Genomic DNA, 27,846 nt, shown 5'->3' with positions numbered 1-27,846 from the left:
TGTAACAAAGATTAATTTTAGATACACTGACTGCCTTGTGGAAAAGCTGAAAAGATTTTCTTTTATTTCCTAATAGTTGTACATTTAACTTGTACCATTAAGAAACTGCATCTGAGTTTTGTAACATGTCTGTACCAATGTTTTCTAAACATTAAAGGAATTAGTCAAAAAACTGAAAAAACTTTTAATTGTATATATTTTAAATTTCAAAAATCTTTAAATATGTATTTGAACATAATTCAACTAATTATTTTAATATTCTTCTAAAAGAACATTTATAATTGATACTCTAATTTGGGTTACATGAATCACTACTCAGTTTTATCTTCTGAAGTGTTTTCCAAACAGGACTCTGCTCAATGATGTAAGCTTTAGTTGTTATCATTCTGTAGCAGATGCTATCTATGTATGGTTTGGAGGTGATCTAGAAAAAGATAAACATTCAACATTATTTACAGACATAAGGTATTTTTACAGGGTCACATAAAAAATGTCTTTCAATTATTCAAGTATCAATCACCTTCTATGTGCTAAATACTATAATATGAGTGACGAATCTGATCTGATCTCTGTCATGAAGAATTGCAAACATGCAAGCCAAAAAGTAGAATACTATAAGAACTGCTTTAATATTTGAAGTGTAAGAGTAGGGAACATGTAACTACCTATGGGAATTGAGGGCGTGCTTCACAGAGGATAAGCATGAAAAGAAAGTAGACAACTGGTTAAGAGTATTCTATAAACAGTATGTTGCACTCTGACAGTTCATGGCTACAACCTGGCCAATATATATACTTTAGAATTTGAAAGAAGATTTAAGTAACCAATAGGGCCAAACAGTATATATATGGCCAAAAGCTCCTGGCCCAGAATGAATCATTCTTGTAGTGACTACCAGAAATAGAGACTTGAGAAAGAGTTGCATACTGAAACAGGAAGTTCTCTGAGGGGAATAGAAGCAAAGAATTTGTCAGTCCTCAAGAGGGTGTGTGTTTTGAAGTCAAGAACCATAATGTGTATGAGTGTGTATGTGTCATTTTCCTCAGGCGACTCACCTTAGCTATAGTACACATAAGATTAATGGCATTTACTGTGTTGTGTACTGGAAGTATCCGTAAGTTACTACCCAGGAATCTGAAAAAGAGTTCATAAGTTAAAAAGATTATGTGACTTATCTGTTATTATAAGTGGAAAAAAGAGACAAACCTCTTATTATGTTTTGTTCATTCATGCCCTGCCTTATTCCACAGGAATTAATAACGCTTTCTAGCCAGAACGTAAATGAATAAAAAAGTGTTTACTTTTGGTTTGGTCTTGCAGTGGAATCCCATGAATTAGCATGAACTTTGAAACTTGTCACCCTGATTCACAGAATATAGCCCTCTGGCCTGCATTTTATTAAATATGACAGGTTAACATTATAAAGTTTATCTTTTGGGAAAACATAATTCACCTGCTGAAAAGAATGAACTAAAGTAAACAATGTAATGTAGGAAAAAATTTAGGGCTATTCATACCTCTGCTGAATCTTGAACATCAGTTTCCATTCTTCGGGCCCATGGAGGGCAGCAGACAGAACCAAAAAACTATTTTGGTGCATGTTAATAAACTTTTCAATTTTGGCTAGAAATATTTCTTCAGTTGACATAAAGCATTCTTTAGCATCCATCAGTAAAAATGCAACTCCTACAAAAGGTGGACATAATATAAAACATCATCATACTAATCAAAATTTTTTGTAAACTCAGTAAAATCAATAAAAATAGCTCTAAGTATAACACCTGTAAGTGTCCAGGCCCCAAACCCATAAGAAGTAGAAATTACTATAAGAAAATTCTTAACAAAATAGGCTGTTCTTTGAAGTGCTCTATATAAAAGGATGACTTATTCTAAATATTTAGAGAAAAAACTTTTGGTCAGTAACCATTTTCTTTTTCAGTTAAGGTATTGTCCATAATGAAGGTAATACCCAATTTTAAAGTTAATTTTCCATGTTACAGTGATTTTTGGGGGGAGTGTGGGGGTATAATTTTCACATTTCTTGGCTTTTTATTTTTTATTTATTTTTTAATTAATTTATTTTTTATTGGTTAATGAATTCCAAAAAGTTTCAGCTGTACACTTTAACAGTAAGACATATATATTTACACTGTGTGTTCACCTCCCATGGTTAGATTTCTTTCTGTCACCACATATTTGACCCCCTTTATCCCGTCTACCTCCCTCCTCCTCCCACCCCCTACCCTCTAGTAACCACTAGTCTATATACAATGATTTTTAAAAGCTGGAAATCAGCTAAAGAAAAATAGTCTTAAGCAAGCCTTTGTTTCTTAAAAAAACCTTTGTACCAGAACATAAACTATTATATATACTTTTTCTCGGTTTTAGGTTTTTTAAAAAAACTTACTGGGCTGACCTTGGTTAATAAAATCATATAAGTCTCAAGTATACAGTTGAATAATACATCATACATATACTGCATTGTGTTCACCACCCAAAGTTAAAATTCTTGTACGAAATCATCAAAAACATTCTCTCATATTGTTTTTATATATGGATTTTGACCAATATTGTGATGCTGGCTTTTTTGTTAATACCAATAATACAATTACTGGGGAGGTGGCTTTGTTCTATTTCACATTAGTTTCAAAGCAAGTAATTTTTACCATCCTGTACCAGATTCCACTGGTTAAGTTTTAGTTCAACAATTCCAATCTTAAAAAGGGATATATTTTGTAATTGGCCATATGTACTGCCTTTGCAGCAGTAACAGTTTTGTACATTTACCTCAGAAGATAACATCTTAACCTTAATACCTGGTTAATGAACTACCAAATTATTAAAACTTACACTCACATATTTTATAAGAAACTTAAAGCAGTTAGCAAATATACTGTACCAGTACGAGAAAATATAATTGATCCATTTTCCACTGAATCTGAATACCGAACCTTGTGGCTTCGATTTTCTAAGGCAGTTGCAACTTCACAACTCTAAAAAAATTTTTCAGAAATACAAAGACATGCTTTAGAATTTTTTTTTTATTAAAGCTAATAAGTTTAATAGTTTATTTTATACCTATACCACTTAAAGATGTGATCATCAAAAGAGACACTAAGTGTGCTCTCTTCAGAGAAGAAAAATTTAGTTCTGCTCAAATGCACTGATTCTAGCTTTGGAAATGGGTACTACAGTTATATTAGGAACAGAAATTGAGGACAGAAAGAACTAAACTATAAGAACTAAATAAAAACAAAAAACAATTTGGAGATGAATTCTGAGATGAATTAATGTATAACTGGGTGGTGATGTGTTTCTTAGTTGATCGAACCATGAAGTGCCAGACATATAAAATACCACAAGAAGACGACCAGTTCTCCAATTCATCTGTTTTCGTTATACTTAAAGTACACTTTTAAAATGTCTGAAGCCTTAGGTAGTCATAAAACCTGTATGAAGACAGCAACCAGACTTTTGGTTTAAATACTACCCATTTGAAAACTCATTTCCTAGTCCACCAAGTAATTAGATCATAATATCCAAGACACTAAAATATAAGTAATTAATAATATTGCTTGATTGGTCAAAACTCAAGCTTGTTCTCCAAATAGATAAAAATTCCTTACATATATTCATTTTATTCTATATTTTTCCTCAGATCATGTATATCTTAAGTACTCAGGTTGGATTTAAATATAAAATATATGCTTTCTTTCCTTCCTAAAGACAGTATTTTATGCTATTCAAACAGATCCTGACCTAGAGTTCAACTATGACACTTCCCATGAGTTTCTTTTGCTGTTTTAAAATTATATATTGCTTCCAGCGATGGCAGACTAAGTAATTTAGGCCAACCCTCCTGCTAAAGGCAACTGGAAAAGCTGGAAAATTTTAAAAGTCTGCTTAATGCATCAGAGAGCTAGCCGGATAGTGAAAAATTATAACACCAAGATCTATATAGAAACTCAAAGATATACAACCAGCATTTAGGCCATTTTTCTCCCAAGGGCATCTATCTGCCAATTCAGGAAAAGACAGATGAGAGACTAAAAGGAGCTTTTGACAAAAGTAGAACAGCTCTCACAGGGACTGCAGCCTAACTTCAAATCATTTCAATCCCTGAAATTGTATTAAGGTGAGACTGTATTACTAGTGTTCCCAAGAACCTTACACAAGCACTCCTTAGAGCAACCTTTTTCAATCAGGTCTCCTCATGTAAACTACAAAACAAGAAAATGATTTGGGTGACAATTTTCATAATTCTCCTATAACAAGTATTATTCTAGATGCACAGGAGATAAGTTTATTTATTACATACAACAGACACCTTAAGGCTTGGGTTGCCAGATTAGCAAATAAAAATACAGAACACACAGTTAAATTTAAATTTCAAATAGATAACATAATTTTTTAGCATATGTATGTCCCATGAGATGTACTTATACTAAATTCACTGTTTATCTGAAATTCAAATTTAACTGGGTGTCCTGCATTTTATCTGGCAACCCTACTTAGGACATTAGGGATTTAATTATCTTGCAGAATTAAGACTTCTCTAGAGGAACAGAACACTACTTTAGGCCTCAAATTATTTCTAGAAACAATATTTCAAATATAAATTCCATCACACAATAAAAAGTAATCAGACAAGAACCAGGCAAGATGGTGGAGATGGTAGAGATTCTGTACATCTCCTCTTGCGATCACACCAGAGTTGTGATGGAAACATGGAGCAAACAGCAAGCAGAGTCATTTGGGGTCTGGATGAACGGAAATAAGAAACCACCCTGCAATGGTAGGAGGTAAAAGTGGGCAGAGATGCAAGGCTGCCTAGTCCAAGAAGCTGAGACTTACAGGCAGACACTGAGTTGTCGGAGCGAGGGCCAGATGCGAGGCTCTCTCCCAGGCAGTGGTGCCGGCAGTATCCACTGTTCCTCTGTTCAGCCCTCCCCACTCCCAGAATGCAGATGCAGGTGCCGCACAGCTGAGATGTCATCAAATTGAAGAACAGAGATCACTGTGCCCACAGGATTCCCTAAAACTCTGCCTCTCCCATCTTGTAGCCCTACCCAAGCCACACCCAATGGTGTCCTCGGCATGCCCTGCGCCCCTTGCTGAGCAGCTCCAAGCCCTACACTGGTGGCAGCTGGCCTTGGTTTCTGGTGTGGCCTCTTGAGGCAACTATAAGCACAGCATCTGTGGATTGCTTGCTGAATATTAACAGGTGGCCCCAGAGGGGCACAGGCTGGGGCTAAACGTGGCCTGCCCCTGAACCCCTCTTAGGACTGTGCTGCTGGACGCCTACTACACAAAGCCATGTTAATAAGACTAGGACACTTAGGAGCTTTGCTTAGTACATTGAAACAGACATATAAAGGCAGACAAAATGGGGAGACAAAGAAACATGCCCTGTATGAAAGAACACAACAGAGCTCCAGGAAAAATGGAGTCAAGCAATCTACCAGATGCAGAATTCAAAACATTGATAATAAAGATGCTCAATAACCTAGGGGAAGTGTAGATGAACTCAGTGAGAACTTTAAAAAAGAGATAAAAAACATAAAAATGGAAATTATAAAAGGAACCAGTAAGAAATGAAGAATACAATATCTAAGATGAAGAGTATATTTAGAGGGAATCGACAGTGTGTGTGAAGCGAAGGAGCAAATCACCAACATAGAAAATGGGGTAGTGGAAGATGCCCAATCAGAATAGCAGCAAGAAAAAAGAATAAAAAATAATGAAGATTTAAGGAGCCTATGAGATAACGTCAAACGTAACAACATTCACATTATAGGGGTACCAGAAGGAGAAGAGAGAGCAAGAAGTTGAAAACTTATTTGAAGAAATAATTATGGAAAACTTCCCTAACCTGGTGAAGGAAATAGACATACAACCCTAGGAAGTTCAGAGAGTCCCAAAAAAATGAACCCACAGAGGTCCGCACCAAGACACATCAACATTAAAATGCCAAAGGTTAAATACAAATAAAGAATCTTCGAAGCAGCAAGAGAAAAGCAGTTAATTTCCTACAAGGGAATAACCATAAGACTGGCAGCTGATTTCTCAACAGAAATTTTGGATGACAGAAGGGCTTGGCACAAAATATTCAAAGTGATGAAAACCCAGGATCTACAACCAAAATTACTTTATCCAGCAAAGCTATCATTTGGAGTCAAAGGACAGACAAAAACAAGCGGAAGGAATTCATCAATACCAAGCCACTATTATAGGAAATGTTGGAGGGACTGACTTCTTTAAGAAGAAAAAATATGTATCAAAATCATGAATAAAGAATAGCAATAACTACATATCTATTAACGAATACCTCAAATGGAAAAGAATTAAGGGCTCCAATCAAAAGATAATACAGCTGAATGGATAAGAAAACAAGATCCTTACATATGCTGCTTACAAGAGACTCATTTCAGATTAAAAGACACATACAAACTAACAGGAACAAGATCCAAAAAGATATTATATGATGGACCTAAGTGGTATTGTGCTGAATAGAGTAAGTCAGATAAAGACATATGCCACATGGTTTCACATACATGTAGAATCTAAAGGACAAAATAAATGACTACAAAAAATACAAAAAACAAACTTGTAGATACAGAGAATATTTTGAGGGCTACTAGACAAGATTGGTGAAAAATGGCAAAGAGATTAAGAAGTACAAATGGATAGTTACAGAATAGTCATGGAGATATAAAGTGGAGAAATAACATAAGGAAAGTAGTCAACAATGTTGTAATAAATATGTAGGGGGGAAATGGGTGTTAGATTTAGTGGAGTGATCACTTTGTGAGTCATACGAATCTCTAATCACTATGCTATACAACTGAAACTAATATATTATTGTATGCCAACAATAATTGAAAAAAACTAATTTAATTGTACAATGTAAATAGGAGCAACTAATTGTCTATTACATTTCAATAAAGCTTTAAAATAATGAAAAAAAAGACAACATAAAAAACGTAATCAGACATACAAAGAGACAAGATTACATGTAAGAGAATCATCACAAACATCAGGAAGTAGAAACAGATTCACAGGGTATACATAGAGTGAAGTTGTCAGATACATGCCTTAAAATAGATATTTACTATGTTCTAGAAGATAGAAGACAAAGTTGATAATTTTGGCAAAGAACCAGAAACTATGTAAAAGGGTGTAACAGATGAGAAAGAGTCAGGAAAGTGTAATAAAGTTTGAGTCAAAGCTTTAAAGTGGAAAGCAGTTTATTAATCAGGCAAGAAGACAAATGTATAGCATGGACAGAAAAAGAAATATAGGCAAAGGCATTCAGAGCTTAAAGTATGATCTTTATATGTTAAGTGTGTAAGATGCATTTGAGTCAGTTAATTGGGGACAGTGTTAGAAGTAACTGCTGGGAAGATCATGAGGACCCAATATGCCATGCTAATGAATTTCAATTCAATCCTATTCTATCATCCTATCCATGTGCATACAGGGGAGCAACTAAAAGAATTATAATACAAATAATAGAAGAAAATAATAAAGGTAAAGTTAGAAAGTACTGACTGCAGGAAAAAAATAGGCAAGTTGAAGAGTTAATTTTTCAAAATAACCTGGAGCTAAGACTAAATTTTCCGAAGTATGTTTCAAGGAATATTTGCCCCACAAGATATTAAATGACATTCCATACTCCATAAGATTGAGAAATACTGAATACTCTTTTGTCTTTAAGGAAATTATAATGCATTTGAGCAAGCAAAGGCTCTGAAGAGTAGTGCAGTAAAAAAACTTGTGTAACTTTTTTTATACCAGCATTCCAAATAAAATCCATCACAATACTTCTACTTACATATGTAACATCTATTAATATTCTGTAAAACTAGTGTTCTGCCTAGAAAAATCTATTCATAAGAAAGGAAATAAGTAAAAACAAATGAAAAGGGAGACTTAATAACTGATAGTTTATTAGAAAATTAAAAGAATGCCAATATGAAATTGAAGTCACAGAAATGGAAGTTTCATAAAGTTCGACTTAATCAATTTAATGACCTCTATAAAATGGGTAATTTTTTTTTGAAAAAATATCATTTGTGAAAGACTCACAACATAGTACAAAACCTAACAGAACAAAAACCATAAAAAAACACAATTTTTCTACATTTCTTAAAATATTAGCAGCATAGAAATTTAATAAAAAAGCTCCTTTATATCTAAAGAATAATTTCTATACTATATAAACTTCTTAGATAAAAACAAAAGGAATTTTTAAAAAATGAAAAAAACCTCCCCTACTCCCTACAAAAAAAAAGCATGACAAGGGAAAAACCACAGCACGATATTTAATAAACAATTCAAAAATAAAATATTGGCAAACCAAAGTTTAAGAGAACATGAAAGAAAAATCCACTATGATCAACTAGTTTAATGAAAAAAATGCAAAGATTAGTCATTTAGGCTCTTCTCAATAGATACAAATACAATGCATTTGAAAAATGTACACTTATTTCTGATTAAGAGAAAAAAATTTTATGAATTAAGCTTAGATCAATATTAACATAATAAATATTATTTTATAGCCACAGATAACATTGTAAATAATAAAACACTGAAGGTAATTCCATTAAAATCAGAAACCCTGTTTTGGATGCTCTGGTCACAGCAAAAGGCCATGAAATAAAAATAACAGATATAGCTGTCAGAAATTCTCATCAAGTGCAAATTATGACTGCCTACCTTGAAAATCCAACAGAATCAACTGATAATGTATTATGAAAATTCAGTAAAGTGACCAAATATAAAATAAATTACCACAAACTCAATAATTCCTCTATTATAGTTTGAAAACATGGGGGAAAATATTTCATAATAGCAACAAAAACATCAACTATCTAGGTAATGAAAAACAGAAACAATATGATGAAAAAAATTTTTAAATATACCTGACAAAATAAAGACTTGATAAAGAAATACAGTGATATCATATGTGTTCATGAGATGGGAAAAATAATTTCCTCTAATAAGTTAGTTCAATTCTAATCAAGTGTAATGGAATTTTTAATTTAATGTGATTCTGAAGTTCATCTAGAACAAAGTTTGACAAACTTTTTCAATATAAGGCCAGATTACAAATATTTTAGGCTTTTCAGGATGCATATGATATGTTACATTAAAAAAAATTTTTTTCTTTCTCTTTTCCTTCCTCCCACTCTCTTTCCTTCCTTCTTTTCTTCCCCTTTTTCTCTATCTTCTTCCCTCTCTCTCTTTCTGGCTCTCTCTCTTTCTCTATCTCTTTCTTTTTTACAAGCCTTTAAAAATGTAAAAATCATTTTTAATTTGCTGGCTGGGCAAAAACAGGCTGTTTGTAGGCCAGGCCACAGGCCATAGTTTACTGATTCTCCGATCTAGAAGAATAAGCATGTTTTAAAAAACATAAGAGTAGTATGGAAGAAACATGCCTTACCAGGTTTTAAGATACATCACAAAACTATAATGAATTGAAAAGTGTGATAATGATTCAATATTTCATACACCAATTAAACAAAAGAACAGACTCAAGATTATATAATATATAATGATTATTTGTATGTAAGCATGTGTGTATATGTATAACACACATTTATTTAAGCTTGATATAAAAAAATTTATAATAAGAGCTATTTAAGAAATCTCAAAAGCAAAAAGCTCTTCAATTTGACTATATAATAAAAACAGCTACCTTAATTCCTCAAGAGCAAGCAGAAATAAAAATCTGCAACTTATGTCATAAATATCAAATGTTGAAAAGCAAAAAAACCTGAAAATATTGTAATCAATATTATCACACAAATGTATATTTTTAATATTTTGAAAGAAAAAAATTTAGTTTTTATGTCAATAGCAAAAAAGGACATAATTATAAAAGAAATGAAAATAATGACTATATATGAAAAAATGTTTAACCTCCCTTGTCATCAAATAAAAATATAAGCTATCAAACTAGCAAATATTTTCATATGATAATACTTGGAAGTGAGCCTGAGGGTAGGTTAACTCTCTTATGTACTGCTGATCAGTGTAAATACATTCTGCAAGATAATTTGACAATATATATCAAAAGTCTTAAAATGTGCATGCCTTTTTTATAACCTGATTATTCTACTTGTAAAAATTTTTCTAAAATAATAATTAGCAAAAAACAAAAAGATTTATGTGAACAAATGGTTTACAAAGCACCATTTAGAATATTTAAAAAATAGGAACTATTGGAATAAAAATGATGATGTCCCCTCTTTCTTTGGAAAGTATAAAAAAGCCAGAGGAGACAAAAGCAAACTTTATAGTTAATGAAACTAAGAGACATGTATAACCCCAAAGAAAATACATGGAAAAGAATACACCCTCTACTGTGGGGGACATTTTTGAAAGCCATGTCTGACGATTTTGGCTTCTCCAGGGAAAGAATCTTTCATCTATGCCTAATGCTTATCTGATGGGTCATTAATAAAGTTAGGTGTTGGAAAGACCTACCTTTTACATGAAAACTATAAGTAAACACTGAATCCACTTAATTGTGTAATTAATATTAAAATAAACGTGGGAATTATGGCTATAGAAAAATTGTTATAGACATTTTGAAACCAGAGGGATACTGAGTCTGGGGCTTGTGAGACATGCACCACTCACAGCCAAAAGACTGACACAGCTGACACAGGAGTTGGACTAAACAGAATAAGCATTTATGAGAAAGTTGCAACTTCCAGAGACATAGGTGGGCTATTGCTCCAAAAGCCTGGCTCCCAGAGTGTCTTGGGAGCACTGATTAGTCATGGAAACTAAGGGAGTGGGGGTGGCCAAGGCCACCTATCCTGTCTTTTCAGCTGGGTTTTTTCCCCCCAGGCTATTTGGAGGGAGGGCAAGAACTGCGTGTCTAGTCCTGGAATCAGCTGCTGTGTCATCCGTGACCTTGCTCCTTGGCAAACTAGCTCATTAGGGGAATAACTGCCTTTCCAAACAAGTGAGAGCAAAATGTGCTGCTTAGTTACAGGAGCGGATAGTGTTTTTGAGAACAACGGACCATCCACCTTCTAGAGCAGAGCAGGCAGAAAATATCTATGGGAACAGCAGAAGGAGCATTGAGTGCCCAATGGGAACAGCAGAAAAGGCTTTTGGGAGCAGGTATTGCCCAGCAAGTCCTTTGTTCATGATCTCCTTGGTCAGCAGCCCTTTTTCCAAGTATGTGGAGGGGCTATACTTAAATTAACCCTATATTCTACCCTGACATGGCTCCTTTACATCACATTCTTGATGACAGTTCTTCCAGACAGGGGGTCTTTGTATTAGGTCCTTCTTCAATTTGACATAAAAAAAGTTTTAAATATCTAATTAGTATTTTATCATTGACATAATTAATAGAAGTGAGGGAAAAGGGAATTAGTAATGTCCTTTTTGTTTATCAGACTGGCTACATAGTATTCTCTTTATAATAAGTCTATTAAATTGTTTCTATATATATTTTATGTACTCTTCTCTATGCATATTTCATAATTTGAAAAAAGTAAAAAAAAAAAAAACTAAGCAAAGTGAAAAAGAGAATACTCTCAATGGATAAGTGTGACAGAGTAAAGAGAGAAATACTGACATGAAAGATAGAACTGATGAAATTACCTAGACAGCAGCCCAGAGATACAGGAAAGATGAAAAAGAAATCAAAATGTATGGAAATATTGTGAGACAATCTAACGCATGTGTAATTGGAGTTAAGAGGGGAAGGACTGAAAGAATAAGACAGAGGCAATATTAAAGGAGATGATAAATAAGAACTTGATAAATGACACCAATTCACAGATTCATGAAGTCTCAAAAGGTAAAAAGAAATCCATACGTTAAACTATAGTGCCAAAATCTGAAAAGCAGTCAGAGAGGAAAGATAAGCAATCATTAGGAAATGACAATTAAACTGACTGTTCTTCCCAATGCCACTAAGACTAGAAAGATTAGTTTCTGTTCATCTCTCAAAAAACCCTAAGTAATATTTATGTGCACATGCTTTACCATTTCTGAAATTCCTTAACATCTCTATTAGAACAGGCTTAGAGGGGGGGAAAAAAAAAAGACTTCAGAAAACTTCCAACCTTCAAATATTTAGAGAAGGAGGATGCTGAATATGGATGTAGTAAAGTTTATAATTTATCTTTAAAATACATTTAGCTGATATAATTGTTCATCCACACAACTTTGGATAATCAAGCTAAGGCTCTTTTAAAAAATTGTTCTATTTATTTTAATTTTTAAATTAAAGACCAGTGTTCCAAATGCCTCTTTACCTTAAGAGTTGAGCTAATAATAATGGTGGTTGTCCATTTTGTTTTTTCATTTCCAGCACTTTCTGCCATTTGCCTGCCTTTGGCCCAACCGACCTTCTAAGAGTGCCACAATCTGAAAAAAAAATAAGAACAAAAAGAACACATAGAAATGTTTGTTTGATGAATGAGTAAACTAAAAGTAGAAATAAAACCAGGGTAATGGAGACATTCTAAAAAATATTTGAAAGTCAAAATTTGACAATGAAAAAGTATGTGTCTTATTAAGTTTATTCAATAACATACTTCCTATTAATTATTAAAAGCAATGGCTCCCATTTTGGAGCACTAACTTAATGAAAGAAAACTTGTGTCAAGAACTGTGAAAGCTCTGCTTACAAGGTAGCTAACTCTCCTACTTGCAAGCTAAACAGCTAGCCTGCCAGAGTTTCATGGATATAGCAAAAGACATAAGACTCAAGGATCAGAGAGAAAGGACAGTTTTTTACTCATAAAAATAAGAATACCATCATTTTCTTATGGCAGTTCCACAAGTCCAGGTAACAGCACACGAAGTGGGGTAAGCACAGGAAACACCAATCTTTTATAATGGGCTACAAGCAAACCTATCCTCTGCTCTAGAGGGAAATTCTATCTCTAACTTAAAAGTTTTCACTGTACAAACAGCCTTGAAAAGAGAATGCAGGGGTGGGGCCAGGATATTTGCATTTCTAACAAGTACATTGATGACGCTGCTGATGCTGGTGGTGTGTGGGGGGGGGGGGGACAACAAGGAAGAACACTCTAGGCAACGATAACAACAAAACACTGTACACTGGCAACCAAATAACAAAAGAAATAACAGAATTTCAAAAGTTTGGTGCACTAAAGTTTAAGGTATACATATCTAAGATGAATGAAGAAAAAGATAAAAATTAATTACTGTAAATCCAATAGCGTAACATGGAATTTTGCTGTGGTCGAAATTTGGTACTTCCTGATCTTATTAAGACTGAACACCCTTAAGCCATGTTTCCACTTCTGTTTAATACTTATGTCTTTTGTGTATTTTTCAATTATTCTTTTTCTTTTTCTCATTTATTTGTAGGTTTTCTTTATATTTTCTGGATATCAATCTTTATTAGCTTTATGTTTATTCTCCTAGTTTGGACTAGTCTTTTCCCCTTCTTTATGGTACTATAAACACAAGTTTAAATTTTCAATACTGTCAAATTTACCCATCTTTTCATTCATGGTTAGCACTTTTTGTTTCTTATTTAAGAAATCCTTCCCTACCCCAAAGTCACAGATATTCTCATTCTCTTACATTGTCTTCTAAAGTTTAGTTTTCAAATTTAAGTCTTAATCCATCTGAATTTTTGCATAGAGTCTGAAGTAGAGAATCAGTTTCATTTTTTAAAACTAGTTATCTAGTGCTCGCTTTGACAGCACATATACTAAAAACATGGCTATCTAGTTGCCTCAAACCTATTTATTCAGTGTTCTCCCTCCCACTCTCATCATCTGCATTGCTACCTTAGTCATACATTGTTTTCATACATGCATAGGTCTGTTTCTGGGTTCTCTATTCTTTTTTTTTTTTCCTCATAATTTTAGGTTCTCTATTCTATCTTATTGTTCAGTTTAATTATTCCTATTGAATAATTACATTAAATGTGAATGGCTAAAATGTTCTAGTCAAAGCAAGATCCAATTATATGCTGCCTTTAGATACAAGGATATAAGTATGTCGAAAGTAACTGAACAGAAAAAGATACATCATACAAACAGTAACCATAAAAGAGATGGAGTGTTTATATTAATAAACAAAATAGACTTTAAGATAATATAACTAGAGACAAAGACAGATGTTATATAATAACTATATAACAATTATAAATGTATATTCATCAATTAGAGAAACAAAAAGTCATACAAACTATGTCCTTTAATTACAAAAGAATTATATTAGAAATTAATATAAAGAAAAAATGTGAGAAATTCCCAAATACTTGGAAATTAAATACGTACTTATAAGTACTTATGAGTCAAAGACGAAATCACAACAGAAATTAGACAATACTTTGAACTAAATAAAAGCAAAAATACAACAAATCAAAATTTATGGCATATAAAGCAGTACTTAAAAATTTATAGCTTTAAGACTAAATTAGAAAAGATCTCAGATTAGTACCTTACTCCGCTTTCTAAAAAAAAACTAGAACGAATTAAATTCAAAGCAATTAAAAAGGAAGTAACAAATACGTAATCAATGACATAAAAATCAATGACATAAAAAAACCAAAAAATTTAAAAAATTAATGGAACAAAAAGTTGGTTCTTTGAAAAGATCAACAAAATTGGCATGTAGCTATATTAAACAAGAAAAAAATAAGATATAAACTATCAAATCTGGAATGAAAGAAGGATAATCACTGCCAACCTTTCAGCAGTTAAAAACATTATAAGAGAATATTATAGACAACTTTGTGCCAAAAAATTTGATAACTTATATAGAATAGATACTTCTGTAAAAAATGACACTATTTGCCAATAGTGAAGAAAGAGAAATCAGAAAATATAAATCTAAATAGATCTATTAACAAGTAAAGAAATCAAATTAGTAGCTAAAAATTTTCCCACAAAGAAAAGCCAAGGTCCAGATGGCTTCACTAGTGAATCTTATCAAATAATGATTTCAGAAAATAGAGAATGATTTCCAATTCACTTTTTGAGGCTAGTATTCCCCTAATATTAAAGCCAAAGACATCATAAGAAAACTAGAGACCAATTTCTTTCATAAAAATAGACCCAAAGTTTAAAAAAAAATATTAGCACACTGAATCCAGAAATTTATAAAAAGAATTACAGACCTTTTAAACTCAAGTGGGATGGAGGCAAGATAGGGATGTTCCCCCTCCCCTCCAGGATGTGGCTCTGGAATTTTTCCTTAGTCCATTAGTCAGCTATTTCCTCGTTTTGACTCTGTGAGAAACAAGCCACAGGAGACAGGAGACAGGATAGATGGCTTTGGGCCGCCCCTCCCTTCCAGATGGCTTAAGAAACAAGCCAAGATCAGGAGGCAGGATGGATAGATAGCCTTGGATAATGTTCCAGAGTCTCATGATTAGCTTTGGCTAATCATATCATTATAATATCACCTGCACTGCAAGTACCACGTCTCTACCCCAACCCCAAGAAAACAAAAGCCTGTGATCCAGACAGCTTGGCTCAACTTGCTCTCCAAGTTGGCTTGAACTTTTAAGTGTGTACTTCTGCTTTAATAAAACTTACACTTTCCTGCTTTCTGTTTGTCATGTCCTTGAATTTTTTTTTTTTTTTTTTTTTTTTTTTTAGGTAAGGCAACCCTTGGTTGATCTCACTGATTCCAAGGACCCTGTCAGCTTACGATCACTTATTTGTTTTTATTTTTTACACCTACAGGACCTGATATTCCTAAGTGGCCTCCCATCCAAGTACTAACCAGGTCCCTGCTTAGCTTCCAAGATCAGACGGGATCAGGCTTGTGCAGGGTAGCATGGCCATAGACTGAATTCTTTCTCACAGCATAAGACAAGAACCTGGTCATGGGCTGGGTTCTCTCTTTGGATTCCCACCCCACTGAGCTCTACAGTATCAAGATTTATGTTAGAAATGCAAGATTGCTTTAATGTTCAAAAATAAATTAATATATCATATTAATAAAATAAAGGACAAGAATTACATGAGCGTTTCATTAAATGTAAAAAAAGCATTTGATAAAATCCAATACACATTCATAATGAAAACTCAACCAACCAGGAACAGAAGGAAACTTCCTCAAGCTAATAAAGGACACTTAACAAAAGTCTATAGCCAACATCATTCTTAAACGTGAAGGACTGAATGTTTTCTTCCTAGGATGTGAAACGTGGCAAAGATACCTGCTCTGGCCACTTTTTATATATTTAGAATATAAATTGGAAAGGGAGAAGTAAAAAATTGTCTTTATTTACAGATGGCATAATCCTTGTTAGAAAATCGAGCAAGTTTTATGAGCTCATAGGATATAAAATCAGTATATACTAGTAATGAACAATCTAAAAATGAAATTAAGAACAACTGCATTCACAATATAAAAAAAAATATTTTAAAATAAATTTACCAAAAGAAGAGCAAGAATTATATCTTGAGATCCGTCAATCATTGCTGAAAAAAATTAAAGATCTAAATGGAGACATTTCATATTCATGAACTGGAAACTCAATATTAGTTAAGGCGATTCTTTCTAAATTGGTCTGTGACTATAATAAACACAACCTCTATTAAGGGACCAGGTAAAATGGCATAGATGATAGTGGCTTTGTTCATCTGCTCTTAAGATTACATCAAAGTTGTGAAGGAAACAGAACAAACAGCAAGCAGAGTTACCTGGGGTCTAGAAGCCCTACAAGTAGAGAGAGAAATAAAAAATCACCCTGCAATGAGAGGAGGTAAGAGGAGGCAAGGACATGAGGCTGCTCAGTCCTGAGCAGCTGATTGGACAGAGGCCACCATAGCTGTGGTCAGCAGCTGTAGAAGCCTTTTAACGGGGCCATGTCCACAACTGGACTTTCATGGTGATGGACTTGCTTGCTCTGAGCACCAGTGCCCCATCAGCTGCTTGGGCGGGGGGCACCAGGGACTTACAGGGGGATGCTGAGCTGTCGAAGCAAGGGCCAGAGACAAGGCTTTCTCCAGAGCAGAAGTGCTGATGGTGTCCACTGTTCCTCTGTTGAGCCCTTCCCTCTCCTAGTGTGCAGGCGCAGGGAACTCCATAGCTGAAACATCATCAAACTGTATAACAGAGGTCATTCTGCCCAGAGGATTCCCTGAAACTCCACCTCCCCCAACTGGTGGCCCTACCCAAACCATATCCAGCTGTGTCCTTGGCAAGTCCTGTGCAACTTGCTGAGCAGTCCCAAGACCCACACTGGTGGCAGCTGACTTTGGTTTCTGGCATGGTTTTTTGAGGCAACTATAAGCACAGCATCTGTGGATTGCTTCCTGAATCTTAACAGGTGGCCCGATAGGGATACAGGCTGGGGCTTAAACTGGCCTGCTGCTGAACTCCTCTCAGGACTGTGCCTCTGGACACCTACTACTCAAAGCCACACTAATAAGACTGGGGAGACTTAGGAGCTTTGCTTAGTACATACGAAAGACAGAGAAAAGCAGCAAAAATGGGAAGACAAAGAAGCAGAAACCATATGAGAGAACAGAACAGAGATCCAGATATAATGGAGTCAAGTAATCTAATAGATACAGAGTTCAAAACACTGGTTATAAAGATGCTCAATGAACTTTTGGGAAATGTAGATAAATTCATTCAGTGAGAACTTCAACAAAGAGATAAAAAAACATAAAAATGGAAATGAAAATTATAAAAGGGAACCAGTCTGAAATGAAAAATACATTATCTGAGATTAAGAGTATATTAGAGGGAATTAACAAAGTACACAAAGTAGAGGATCAAACCACTGATATAAAGAATAGGGAAGCCAAAGTCACCCAATCAGAATAGCAAGAAAAAAGTAGCCAGGAATATAATAAAAAATCAAGGGGTCTTTGGGACAAAATTAAGTGTAAAAACATCTGTGTAATAACAGTTCCTGAAGGAGGAGAGGGAGAACAAGAAGTGGAAAAGCTATCTGAAGAAATAATTATGGAAAACTTCCCTAACCTGGTGAAGGAAATAGACATACAACCCTAGGAAGTTCAGAGAGTCCCAAAAAAATGAACCCGCAGAGGTCCACACCAAGACACATCAACATTAAAACGCCAAAGGTTAAATACAAATAAAGAATCTTCGAAGCAGCAAGAGAAAAGCAGTTAATTTCCTACAAGGGAATAACCATAAGACTGGCAGCTGATTTCTCAACAGAAATTTTGGATGACAGAAGGGCTTGGCACAAAATATTCAAAGTGATGAAAACCCAGGATCTACAACCAAGATTACTTTATCCAGCAAAGCTATCATTTGGAGTCAAAGGACAGACAAAAACAAGCGGAAGGAATTCATCAATACCAAGCCACTATTACAGGAAATGTTGGAGGGACTGACTTCTTTAAGAAGAAAATATATGTATCAAAATCATGAATAAAGAATGGCAATAACTACATATCTATCAACAAGTGCTTAAAATGGAAAAGAATTAGCGTTCCAACCAAAAGACAGGGTGGCTAAATGGATAAGAAAACAAGACCCCTACACATGCTGCCTATGAGAGACTCACTTCAGATGAAAAGACACACAGACTAAAAGGAAGGGGATGGAAAAAGATATTGTCTTGATGGTCCTAGAGAGTATTGCGCTAAATGAAGTCAGATAGAGAAAAACAAATACTATATGATTGCACTACATATGGAATCCAAAGGACAAAATAAACAACAAAAACAAAAATGGAAACAAACTCATAGATACAGAGAATATTTTGAGGGCTACTAGACAGGAAGGAGGTTGGGAGGAAGGTGTAAAAGGGTGAAGGGATTAAGAAATACAAATGGATAGTTACAAAATAGTCATGGAGATATAAAGTGTAGCATAAGGAAAATAGTCAACAATGTTGTAATAAATATATAAGGGAGAAGAGGGGTTCTATATTTAGTGGGGAGATCACTTGATCTCTAATCACTATGCTATACAACTGAAACTAATATATTATTGTATGCCAACTTAACTGAAAAAAAAAAAACCTCATTGAATTGTACTATGTAAATATGAGCAACTAATTGTCTATTATATTTCAACAAAGCTGTGGAAAAATAAGAAATTCTAGTAGGTTTTTCCTTTTTAGTAGAACTTGTTCATCTGATCCTAAAATTAATATGGAAAGTTAAAGGACATAGACTAGTCAAAAGAATTTTAGAAAAGAACAAAGCCGGAGGACACACTACCCAATTTCGAAACTTACTAAAAACCCATAGCAAACAAGAAACTGTGGTATTGGTATAAGAAAAAAATATATAGATCATTGGAACTGAACCCTCACACTTATGGTTAAATAATTTGTGACAGAAGTGCCAAGGCAACTGAATTAAGAATAGACTTTTCAACAGAGGGTATTGGAACAATTAGATATTTATATTCAAAAACAAATAAACAAAAAACTTGGATCCATAACTCACACCACATAACTGTAAACTCGGACTGGATAATAGATCTACATGTAAAACAGAACTATGTATCTTCTAGAAGAAAACAAGACGTTTTTGTGACCTTGGGATAGGGAAAGAATGCTTAGATATGAAACAAAATAAATACACAGTGCATTAAAAAAAAATGATAACTTGGACTTCATCAAAGTTAAAAGCCTCCATTTCAACACTGGAGAATAAAAATACAAGTTACAGACTAGAAGAAAATACTTGTAAAGCACATACCTGGTAAACGACTTGTATCCAGAATATCTATTTAAAGACTCTCAAAACTCAATAACATAAAAACTAAGAACCCCATTTTAAAATGTGCAAAAGAGCTGACCAGATACTTCACCAAAAAACATAAATAAATGGCAAATAAGCATGTGAAAATGTACTAAACACCATTTGTTATCAGGGAAGAGCAAATTAAAACCAAATGAGATACCATTACATACCTACTAAAATGGTTAAAATTTAAAAGACTAGCTGAATGAAGTGCTGGTGAGGATGTGAAGAAACTGCCACTTGGAAAGGATGCAGTACAACCATTTTGGAAAACAATTTGGCAATTTCTTTAAAAGTTAATCACACACCTACCATATAATCCAGGCATTTCACTTCTAGATATTTTACCAAAACAAAAAGAAAGCATCTATATAAAAACTTAAATACAAATGCTTTATTCATAATAGCTAAAAATGGAAACCACCCAAATGTCCCTCGATAGGTGAATGGATATTGGGTTATAGCCATACAATGATATACTATTCAGCAATGAAAAGAATGAACTGTTGATACACATAATAACCCAATCAGTGTCAAAAACTATTACGCTGAGAAAAGAAGCCAAAAAAAAAGTGACAGAAAACAGGATGATTATAATGGAGAGGTAATAGGGACAGAAGGGAGGATTACAAAAGTACAGGAGAAAACTTTTGAGAATGATATGTTCCTTATATTGACTGGTGGTGATGGTTTCACAGGTGTATAAATGTAGTAAAACATCCTATCATACACTATAATTTATTACATGTCAATTATACCTCAATATGGCTGCATATGTTTAATTATGATATAGATGTGTATTATGTAAATATATACATACACATGTATATGTTTAATAATAATGAGTGCATAATTTTTAAGTTAGGAAATTCTGTTGTGTCAGAAAATCATAGGTGTTCAACACTGAAACTATTCAAAATATTTCCTGTGGTGAAGTTCTGAAATCTGCAGCAATTCTAGCTACTCCATTATCAATTAAACAACAATTCTAGCTACTACATTACCAGTTAAACTCTTGCTGCTACAGAAACCAAACTAATGTCAGGCAATTGAAATGAAATAAAAAGTGAAGAATAACTTTTTGAAATACCTTGATAATCAATGTAAAAGGTCCTATAAGTTACCACATCCCAATTATTTTCCAAAAGAAAAAATACATTCAACTTTTAAATAAAACCACCCGCCCTGCTTATAAAGCTAGGGAAAAAAGCATCTTTAATTTTACAGTATCTTCCTTCAGTGCTAAGATCTTTTACAATAGCAAAAAAATGAAAGGGTTCTAATGATCAAAACAGGGATCGCCTACATTTTTGTAAGAAGATGCTATTTTTCATTTCCTCAAAGCATACAAATCATTATGTGAGGATATACTGATAGTGTTTCTTTGTCCACAGACGGAAGGATAAGCAGCATGAAAGGAAGGTGAGTTCTGAAAGGAGGACAGGAAGTCCCAGATAAATATGCCTTTCAAGATTGGGAATTGAGACAAAACTCAGGAAAACACGTTTTGAAAATTAATGTGTTACTATACTATACATAAAGCACATAAAACAGTGGAGCACATAGTAAGAGAATCAGTAGTCATTACTGAATTGTGCTTTCCAAATAGTAAGTGTTAATACATGTTAACTACTACTATTAAACAAAAGGCACAATGCACACTTCATTCTCAATGTATAATTTATATATTTTAAAGAGAATGCTTGGGTGATCCAAGTAGAAAGAGAGCTGGCCATTGTTTTATAAATAACAGAATTTCACCTCTGTTATTTCTACTTCTCTTAGAATATTCAAATCATATGGTTATTTTGTAGTTTATACCTCAACGTTTCTAAGAAACTTTCCTTGAATAACATTTCAATTTTTAGTCTTCTTCCATACAAGTACTGCATTAGATATTTAATAACCATTTTGATATTGGATTTAATTGGATAACTGAGGCATCTACATCCCAGGCATTTCCTTCCTGCATAGACACTTTGGGGAGACAAGAAGGGAGAGAGGATGCTGAAATGATACAAACTTGGTAATAAAATTAAAGGCTGCTCAGAATGGAGACATAACTATCACAAAAGATCAGTTAAAAATGGAATACGAATGTGTGTATACATATAAATATATTTTTTTAAATAATATGAGGAATGTTCTAAGAAACTGAACACTGAACTTCAACTTTTACTGGGTTTTGAAAGACAAATCTGAAAAAGAAAAGAAATATTTATATAATTTTATACTTTAGGAAATTCAGGCTGAGAGAGGATGGTGTCAAAAGTCATATACACCTATAAAGTGAAAGCAAATGGGTTCACTTTGGGTAGTATGAACATGTTATCAATACTGTCTTCCAATCCATGTACACAAGATGTCTTTCCATTTATTTGTGTCTTCTATTTCTTTCATCAACATTTTGTAGTTTTCAGTATACAAGTCTTTCATCTCCTTAGTTTATTCCTAAATATTTTATTCTTTTTGGTACTATTGTAAATAGGATGTTTTCCTAATTTCCTTTTCATATAATTCATTGTTAGGATATAGAAATGCAACTAATTTTTGTATGTTGATTTTGTATTTTGCAACTTTACTGAATTTATTAGTTCTAACGGTTTTTTGATTTTTTTTTTAAAAATAGTCTTTAAGGTTTCCAAAATATGAGATCAAGCCTACAAACAGGGACAACTTAACTTCTTCCTTTCTAATTGGTACCTTTTATTTCTTTTTCTTGCCTAATTGATCTGGCTAGTACTTCCAGTACCATGCTGAATACAAAAGGTGAGAACAGGTATTATTCCTCATCTTTGTTTTTCACCTTTGAGTGTGATACTAGCTGTGGGCTTGTCATATATCATTTTTATAACACAATCTTGCACCACATAACAACATTTTGGTCAACAAAAAATTCCGTAAGTGACAGTAGTCCCCTAAGATTATAATGGAGCTGAAAAATTCCTATCGCTTAGTGACATCATCATGGTCCTATGGTTTTGCAACCATAGTGCAAAGGTTGCAAAACTCGACAAGGCTGTATTGAGAGGACAAACTACTTTAACCTGGGTATGGATAAGGATAACATTGAGGAGCTCCTAGGGATGCCTCCTGAGGAACTAGAGTTGTTTGAACAGGAGTGCATAGCTGAAGAAGATGCAAGAGAAAAAGAAACTTCAGGAGAAGAAAAAAGGGAAGAATCCCCCAAAAAGTCATAGTGAACTGTTTAGGAGAAACTTTTACAGACCTCAACAAGTTCCTTAAAAGGTTTGAAAACATGGACCTCAACACCAAAAAGTTTTCATTAACAGAGAGGAATGTTCATCATCCATTATCTACTGATAAGAAAATCTATGATGAAAAAAAAAAAGAAAGAAAGAAAAAAACTAAGCGTACCACCATGGATGTATTTCTGAAGAGTGACAACTCTTGAAGAGCCTCAGGGAGCTTCAGGAGGTATTCCAGAAGAAGGCATTGTTACCATAGGAGATCACGGCTCCACATGTGTTATTGATCCTGACTCTGTGTAGGCCAAGGCTAATGTGTATTTGTGATGTTGTAATTTATAATAAGAAATATATATTTGATCTTAGTCCCATTTCTGGCAAAGAGCTCCTAAAACTCTTGGAATTTCCTAAGTGTTGAAAGTGAAAAAATGGCGTCTTTTGTTATGTTAATGAAGTGACTTTTCAAAGAGCATCTACCAGGAGAGCTGGTCACCAGGAGACCCAATCATGAGATTAGAGGGCTGGGATTTTTAGTCCTACCCCCAAACTTCCAAGGAGGAAAAAGGGCTGGAAGATGAATCATTTGCCAATGGCCAATGATTTAATCAACCACGACCATGTAATGAAGCCTCCATAACAGCCTAAAAGGATATGGTTCAGAGAGCTTCTGGGTTGGTGAACATGTGGAGGTGACGGGAGGGTGCTGCACGTGGAGAAGGTGTGGAAGCTCCATGCCTTTTTCGACCTAACTTGCCCTATGCATCTCTTCCATTTGGCTGATCCTGAGTTATATACTTTTATAATAAATTGGTGAGCTAGTAAGTAAAATGTTTCTGAGTTCTGTGAGCAGCCCTAACAAATTAATCAAAATTCTGATTTATAGCCAGTCAGAAGTACAGGAAACAGCCTGGGCTAGTGACTGGCATCTGAAGTGGGGATGGGAGCAGTTTTACAGGACTGAACCCTTAATCTGCAAATTCCAATGTTATCTCTGGGTAGAGAGTATCACAATGAGATAAATTCTCAAACACCCTACTGGTGTTTGGTCTGAGAATTCCTTAACACACCCTCCAAACACGTACTGGGTCTCAGAATACCTACTTCAGTGTGTTTTTGTCTTAGTTTTTCAGCAAAAGGTTTAAATGGTAACAAAAATAATAATAACTTAAAAACATAAAAGCTTAGAGAATGAGGATATAAAGAAAATACTTCTGTATGCTGTAAAATGTTTTAAGCTAAGTGTGATTACAAGAGTAGAAAAGTTTTAGAAAATTAAAAAGTTTATACAGTAAAGTAAAAAAGTTACAGTAAACTAGGATTATTACTAAAGACATCTTTTTTCTATAAATTTAGTGTACCCTAAGTATGCAGTAGTATACAGCAATGTCCTAGGCCTTCACATTGACTGACCACTCAATCACTGACTCATCCAGAGCAAATTCCAGTGCTGTAAGCTCCATTCATGGTAAGTACCCTATACAGGTAAATCGTTTTAAATCTTTATTCTGTATTTTTACTATACTTTTTTATGTTTAGTCTTCCATTGAGTGTTCATCTGTTACATGACCAACTGTAAGTGCAACCATCTAGTCCACTTGTGTTATTTCCACACATCTACCCACCTGTGAGATTTGAGGGCCAGGGGAACCAACAGATACCTGCACCTTTGGCTACTGCTTTTGACTGAAATTTTAAAACCCTTTGTTTCTAGTCCAGGCATTTTGTATCTTCTGTCAGCATCAATAAAACAATAATGGGCTACCTTCTTTGTTTGTATGTAGGATAAAATCTGACTTTTCACAGCCCTTTTCAGATATTATCTATTAAGATAAAGATACACATAAACTATATCCCAGCAATTCCACTCTTAGTTTATACTCAAAAGACATGCATGCAACATGCACTTGTATAAGAATGTGCATAACATTTTTTTTTAACATTCTTCATACTTCAGTTTTTCTTTTTACTCTTACCTCTCAAGGCTAGAATGATTCATGTGGCAATGGCCCGGAGTTGGTGACATCAGTATGAACTCAGTTAGCTTAATATAAATACAAATAAATATATAAATACTTACAGATATGTATATATACATGGATTAGTATACACTCTTTGATTTCTTTGCCTTGTCCGCTGAGAGGAGCCTACAAGAAATGATACCCTAGCCACCCTTCGGTTTCTAATACCATTCTCCAATAAAAGGAACAAAGGGTCTTTGGAGAAATGGTTAATTCTAGGACCGGGACAAGAAATATACAAGATGAATCTAGAGTATTTTGTAGTACCAGAAAATAATGAAGTGACAAAAATAAACAGAGAACACTCACATTGAAAGGGTATGTCAAAAGAGTAGATGAATCAACTGAAAGAGATCCCAATTGTCAGAGCTGGAACAATCTGAGCAGGAAAATAAAATACTGTTATCTTATCATTCAAAGTATAAAATAAATATCCATCAGTCCATAGTAATATAAATGATTGGATACATTAGTAAGTAGGGGAGAAGAGATAAATCTCCTGACATTGTCTCTAAGAAACATTGGAGAAACCTAACAAACACTACCTCAGTCAAGTGGTCAAAGTTGACATTAATAGTAATAAATCATGTTGATATTATGTACCCTTGATATGATGTAATTTTCATTTCAATAATCCATAACCCCATTCCTATCATGAGAAAAAATTCAAACAAATTCCAATAGCAGGGCATCCTATAAAATATCCAACCAGCACTCCTGAAAGCTGTCAAAGTTATCAAAAACAAAGATGGTCTGCAAAATTGTCACAACGTAAGTAAACACTGCATCTAAATGTAATGTATATATACTGGTTGGAATCCTCGAACAGAAAAAAAGGGACATTAGGCAAAAAAAGGAAAACAAAAAACAACAAAAAAACCCAACAACTAAGGAAATCTGAATAAATTATGGACTTTAGTATTAATGGAAATCTGAATAAATTATGGACTTTAGTAATAATGTAGTAATATTGGTTTGTTAATTGTTAACAAGTGTACCATACTAATTTAAGATGTTGATAATAAAGGAAATTAGGTATAGAGTATGTGGGATAACACTGTATTATTGTCTCAATTATTCTGTAAATCTAAAACTGTTCTAAAAAAACTGTTTTATTAAAAAAACTCTTCTCTCTTCTTCAAGGTCCACTAGAAATTCCGCCTCCTGCAAGAAACTATTCCTGATCTCAAATGAAACAAGACCACTCCTTCCTCAGAATCTACCTTACTATGGATCTGTTAAGCCGCATTTTGTCCAACAAACTTATTTATAAACATATTTCAGTTCCCCTGAATCATAAGCTTCTTAATGTCAAACGAACTTATAGTCTTCATGTTACTCAACAGAAAATTAGTTCAAAGCGAAATTTAGAAACCAATTAATCCAAATAAATGTCACTTTCCATAGTGTTGAGTTAGTATCTCCTAGGGCGGTTTCATTCTCCTTTTGAACAACTCTAATAATTAGAAAGTTCTTCCTGCTGGGTTGAAACCAGCTGCTCTATAATTCCTCATTTATTGCATGAATGAATGAATGATAAGTTAACTAGCTCTATGAAACCAAGGACACCTTCTGTTTTATCTAATACTGTATCTCCAACACCTGGTACACAGTACATACTCAAAAAATATTCGATTTTGAATGTCTTGCTAGCTGGCTGGGGGAAGGGCTACAACTTTTATTTCCTCCTATACGATTTAATATACTAATGATAATCCACACGAAAAAACAGCCAAATAATATAGTCATTTAAATCTTTACACTCTTATACGTAGGTTTTATAAACAATTTTAACTAAGTTAGCTGAATTAAGGGAGGTTAAGTAATTCTGTTCACTGATAACTGAGAAAGGAATAGGTGGCGGTAGATCCTCAAGAGCGTACTGTTAACGACTAAGAACGAATTAGAAAAATAGGGCTAAGATAGCAAGGCTGCCTCAATGTCTCCAAGGCCATAGTATTTTGGGCTTTTGTAGTTATGGTTTTGTTTGCTTTTCCCAAGTTTTCAAATTTAAATAAATTTAACACGTCACAATAATCTCCCATGACTAGCTTTCCCACCTACTCTTCTCAGCTGTCAATCGAGATAAGTTAACCTGCATTGCTCTTCACTACCCATTCCACTCTTTAATTTTTAAAATTCATTCTCCCCCCCCCCCCCGCCCCGGGGGTGGCAGGTGGCGGAAGAGGACAGAGGTTATGAATAACAACTAAAGTAAATAAAATATAAATTCTCCCAGGTGGATGCCCAAGCTTCTTCAAAAGAAGCAGGTCTACAATGCTAGATGAAAAACTATGGAAACCCCTTTCCACACAACTCTCAAAGCGAGAAAAGGGTGGGGAGGATACGCTCTCATCCCGCCTAAACTCGGAGGTAAAGATTTGCTCTCCGCAAATGTGAAAAAAAGACACGTAGTAGAAGAACTAAGGATGAAGAACGTGAGAAAGCCTAGACCTCGTCATCTCACCCCCAAAGCTGCAAACAAACCTGATTAGCAAGTCCTTCGTGCCCGCTTGGCCACTCCCAAGCTTCCAGAACCTTCTGTGAGCAGCGAGCGGCGTGCGGAGCAGAGAGGCCCAAGCGTCGTCTCTGGCCGCTCTAGCCGCCGAGCGCCCTCTCCGCTCGCCCGGCTTCCGCGCAGCCGCAGACCTCGCTACCACGGCCCCGCCCCGCGTTTTCCACTCTTCAGATCGCGAATTTGCTCGAACCTGTTAAGTGCTTAAGAAAAAAGTAAGGTTTTTTTGGTGTGTGTTAGACTTAGTTGATGGAATTGGTTTTTTAATAATTTTCTAAAATTTAGCCTCAATTCTTGTCCCACTACCATTAACAACATGAAGCCAAAGTAATATCATTCTAATGTTCCTTCATTGTTATCTGTCAATCCTACAATTATCTGGCCAGTCCATTCAT

The 27,846-nt window shown here is 34.3% G+C and overlaps 1 protein-coding gene across 6 annotated transcripts; it reads right to left on the bottom strand.

The window, feature by feature from the left end:
* Positions 1 to 113: 113 nt before the first annotated feature.
* On the bottom strand, positions 114 to 27,484 carry CUNH1orf146 (chromosome unknown C1orf146 homolog). Of its 6 annotated transcripts, none has more exons than XM_016134279.2 (7): positions 27,424 to 27,462; positions 25,246 to 25,315; positions 12,288 to 12,399; positions 2,900 to 2,993; positions 1,518 to 1,686; positions 1,056 to 1,134; positions 114 to 424 (listed from the first exon to the last, which is right to left on the bottom strand). In XM_016134279.2, exons 3-7 carry the CDS (start codon positions 12,354 to 12,356, stop codon positions 290 to 292), a joined length of 546 nt encoding a protein of 181 aa, XP_015989765.2. In that variant the 5' UTR covers positions 12,357 to 12,399; positions 25,246 to 25,315; positions 27,424 to 27,462; the 3' UTR covers positions 114 to 289. The 6 variants fall into 6 exon arrangements, with proteins under 6 accessions (XP_015989765.2, XP_015989767.2, XP_015989766.2 ...); XM_016134281.2 differs by lacking the exon at positions 27,424 to 27,462 and adding an exon at positions 24,892 to 24,959 and having other exon boundaries at positions 25,246 to 25,822; XM_016134280.2 differs by lacking the exon at positions 25,246 to 25,315 and having other exon boundaries at positions 27,424 to 27,484.
* Between the last annotated feature and the right edge of the window lie 362 nt (positions 27,485 to 27,846).

The sequence above is a fragment of the Rousettus aegyptiacus genome, unplaced genomic scaffold, assembly GCF_014176215.1.
Source record: "Rousettus aegyptiacus isolate mRouAeg1 unplaced genomic scaffold, mRouAeg1.p scaffold_m13_p_1, whole genome shotgun sequence".
Taxonomy (NCBI): domain Eukaryota; kingdom Metazoa; phylum Chordata; class Mammalia; order Chiroptera; family Pteropodidae; genus Rousettus; species Rousettus aegyptiacus.
Note: the sequence above shows the minus strand (reverse complement) of the source record. Positions and strands in the feature narration are given on the sequence as shown.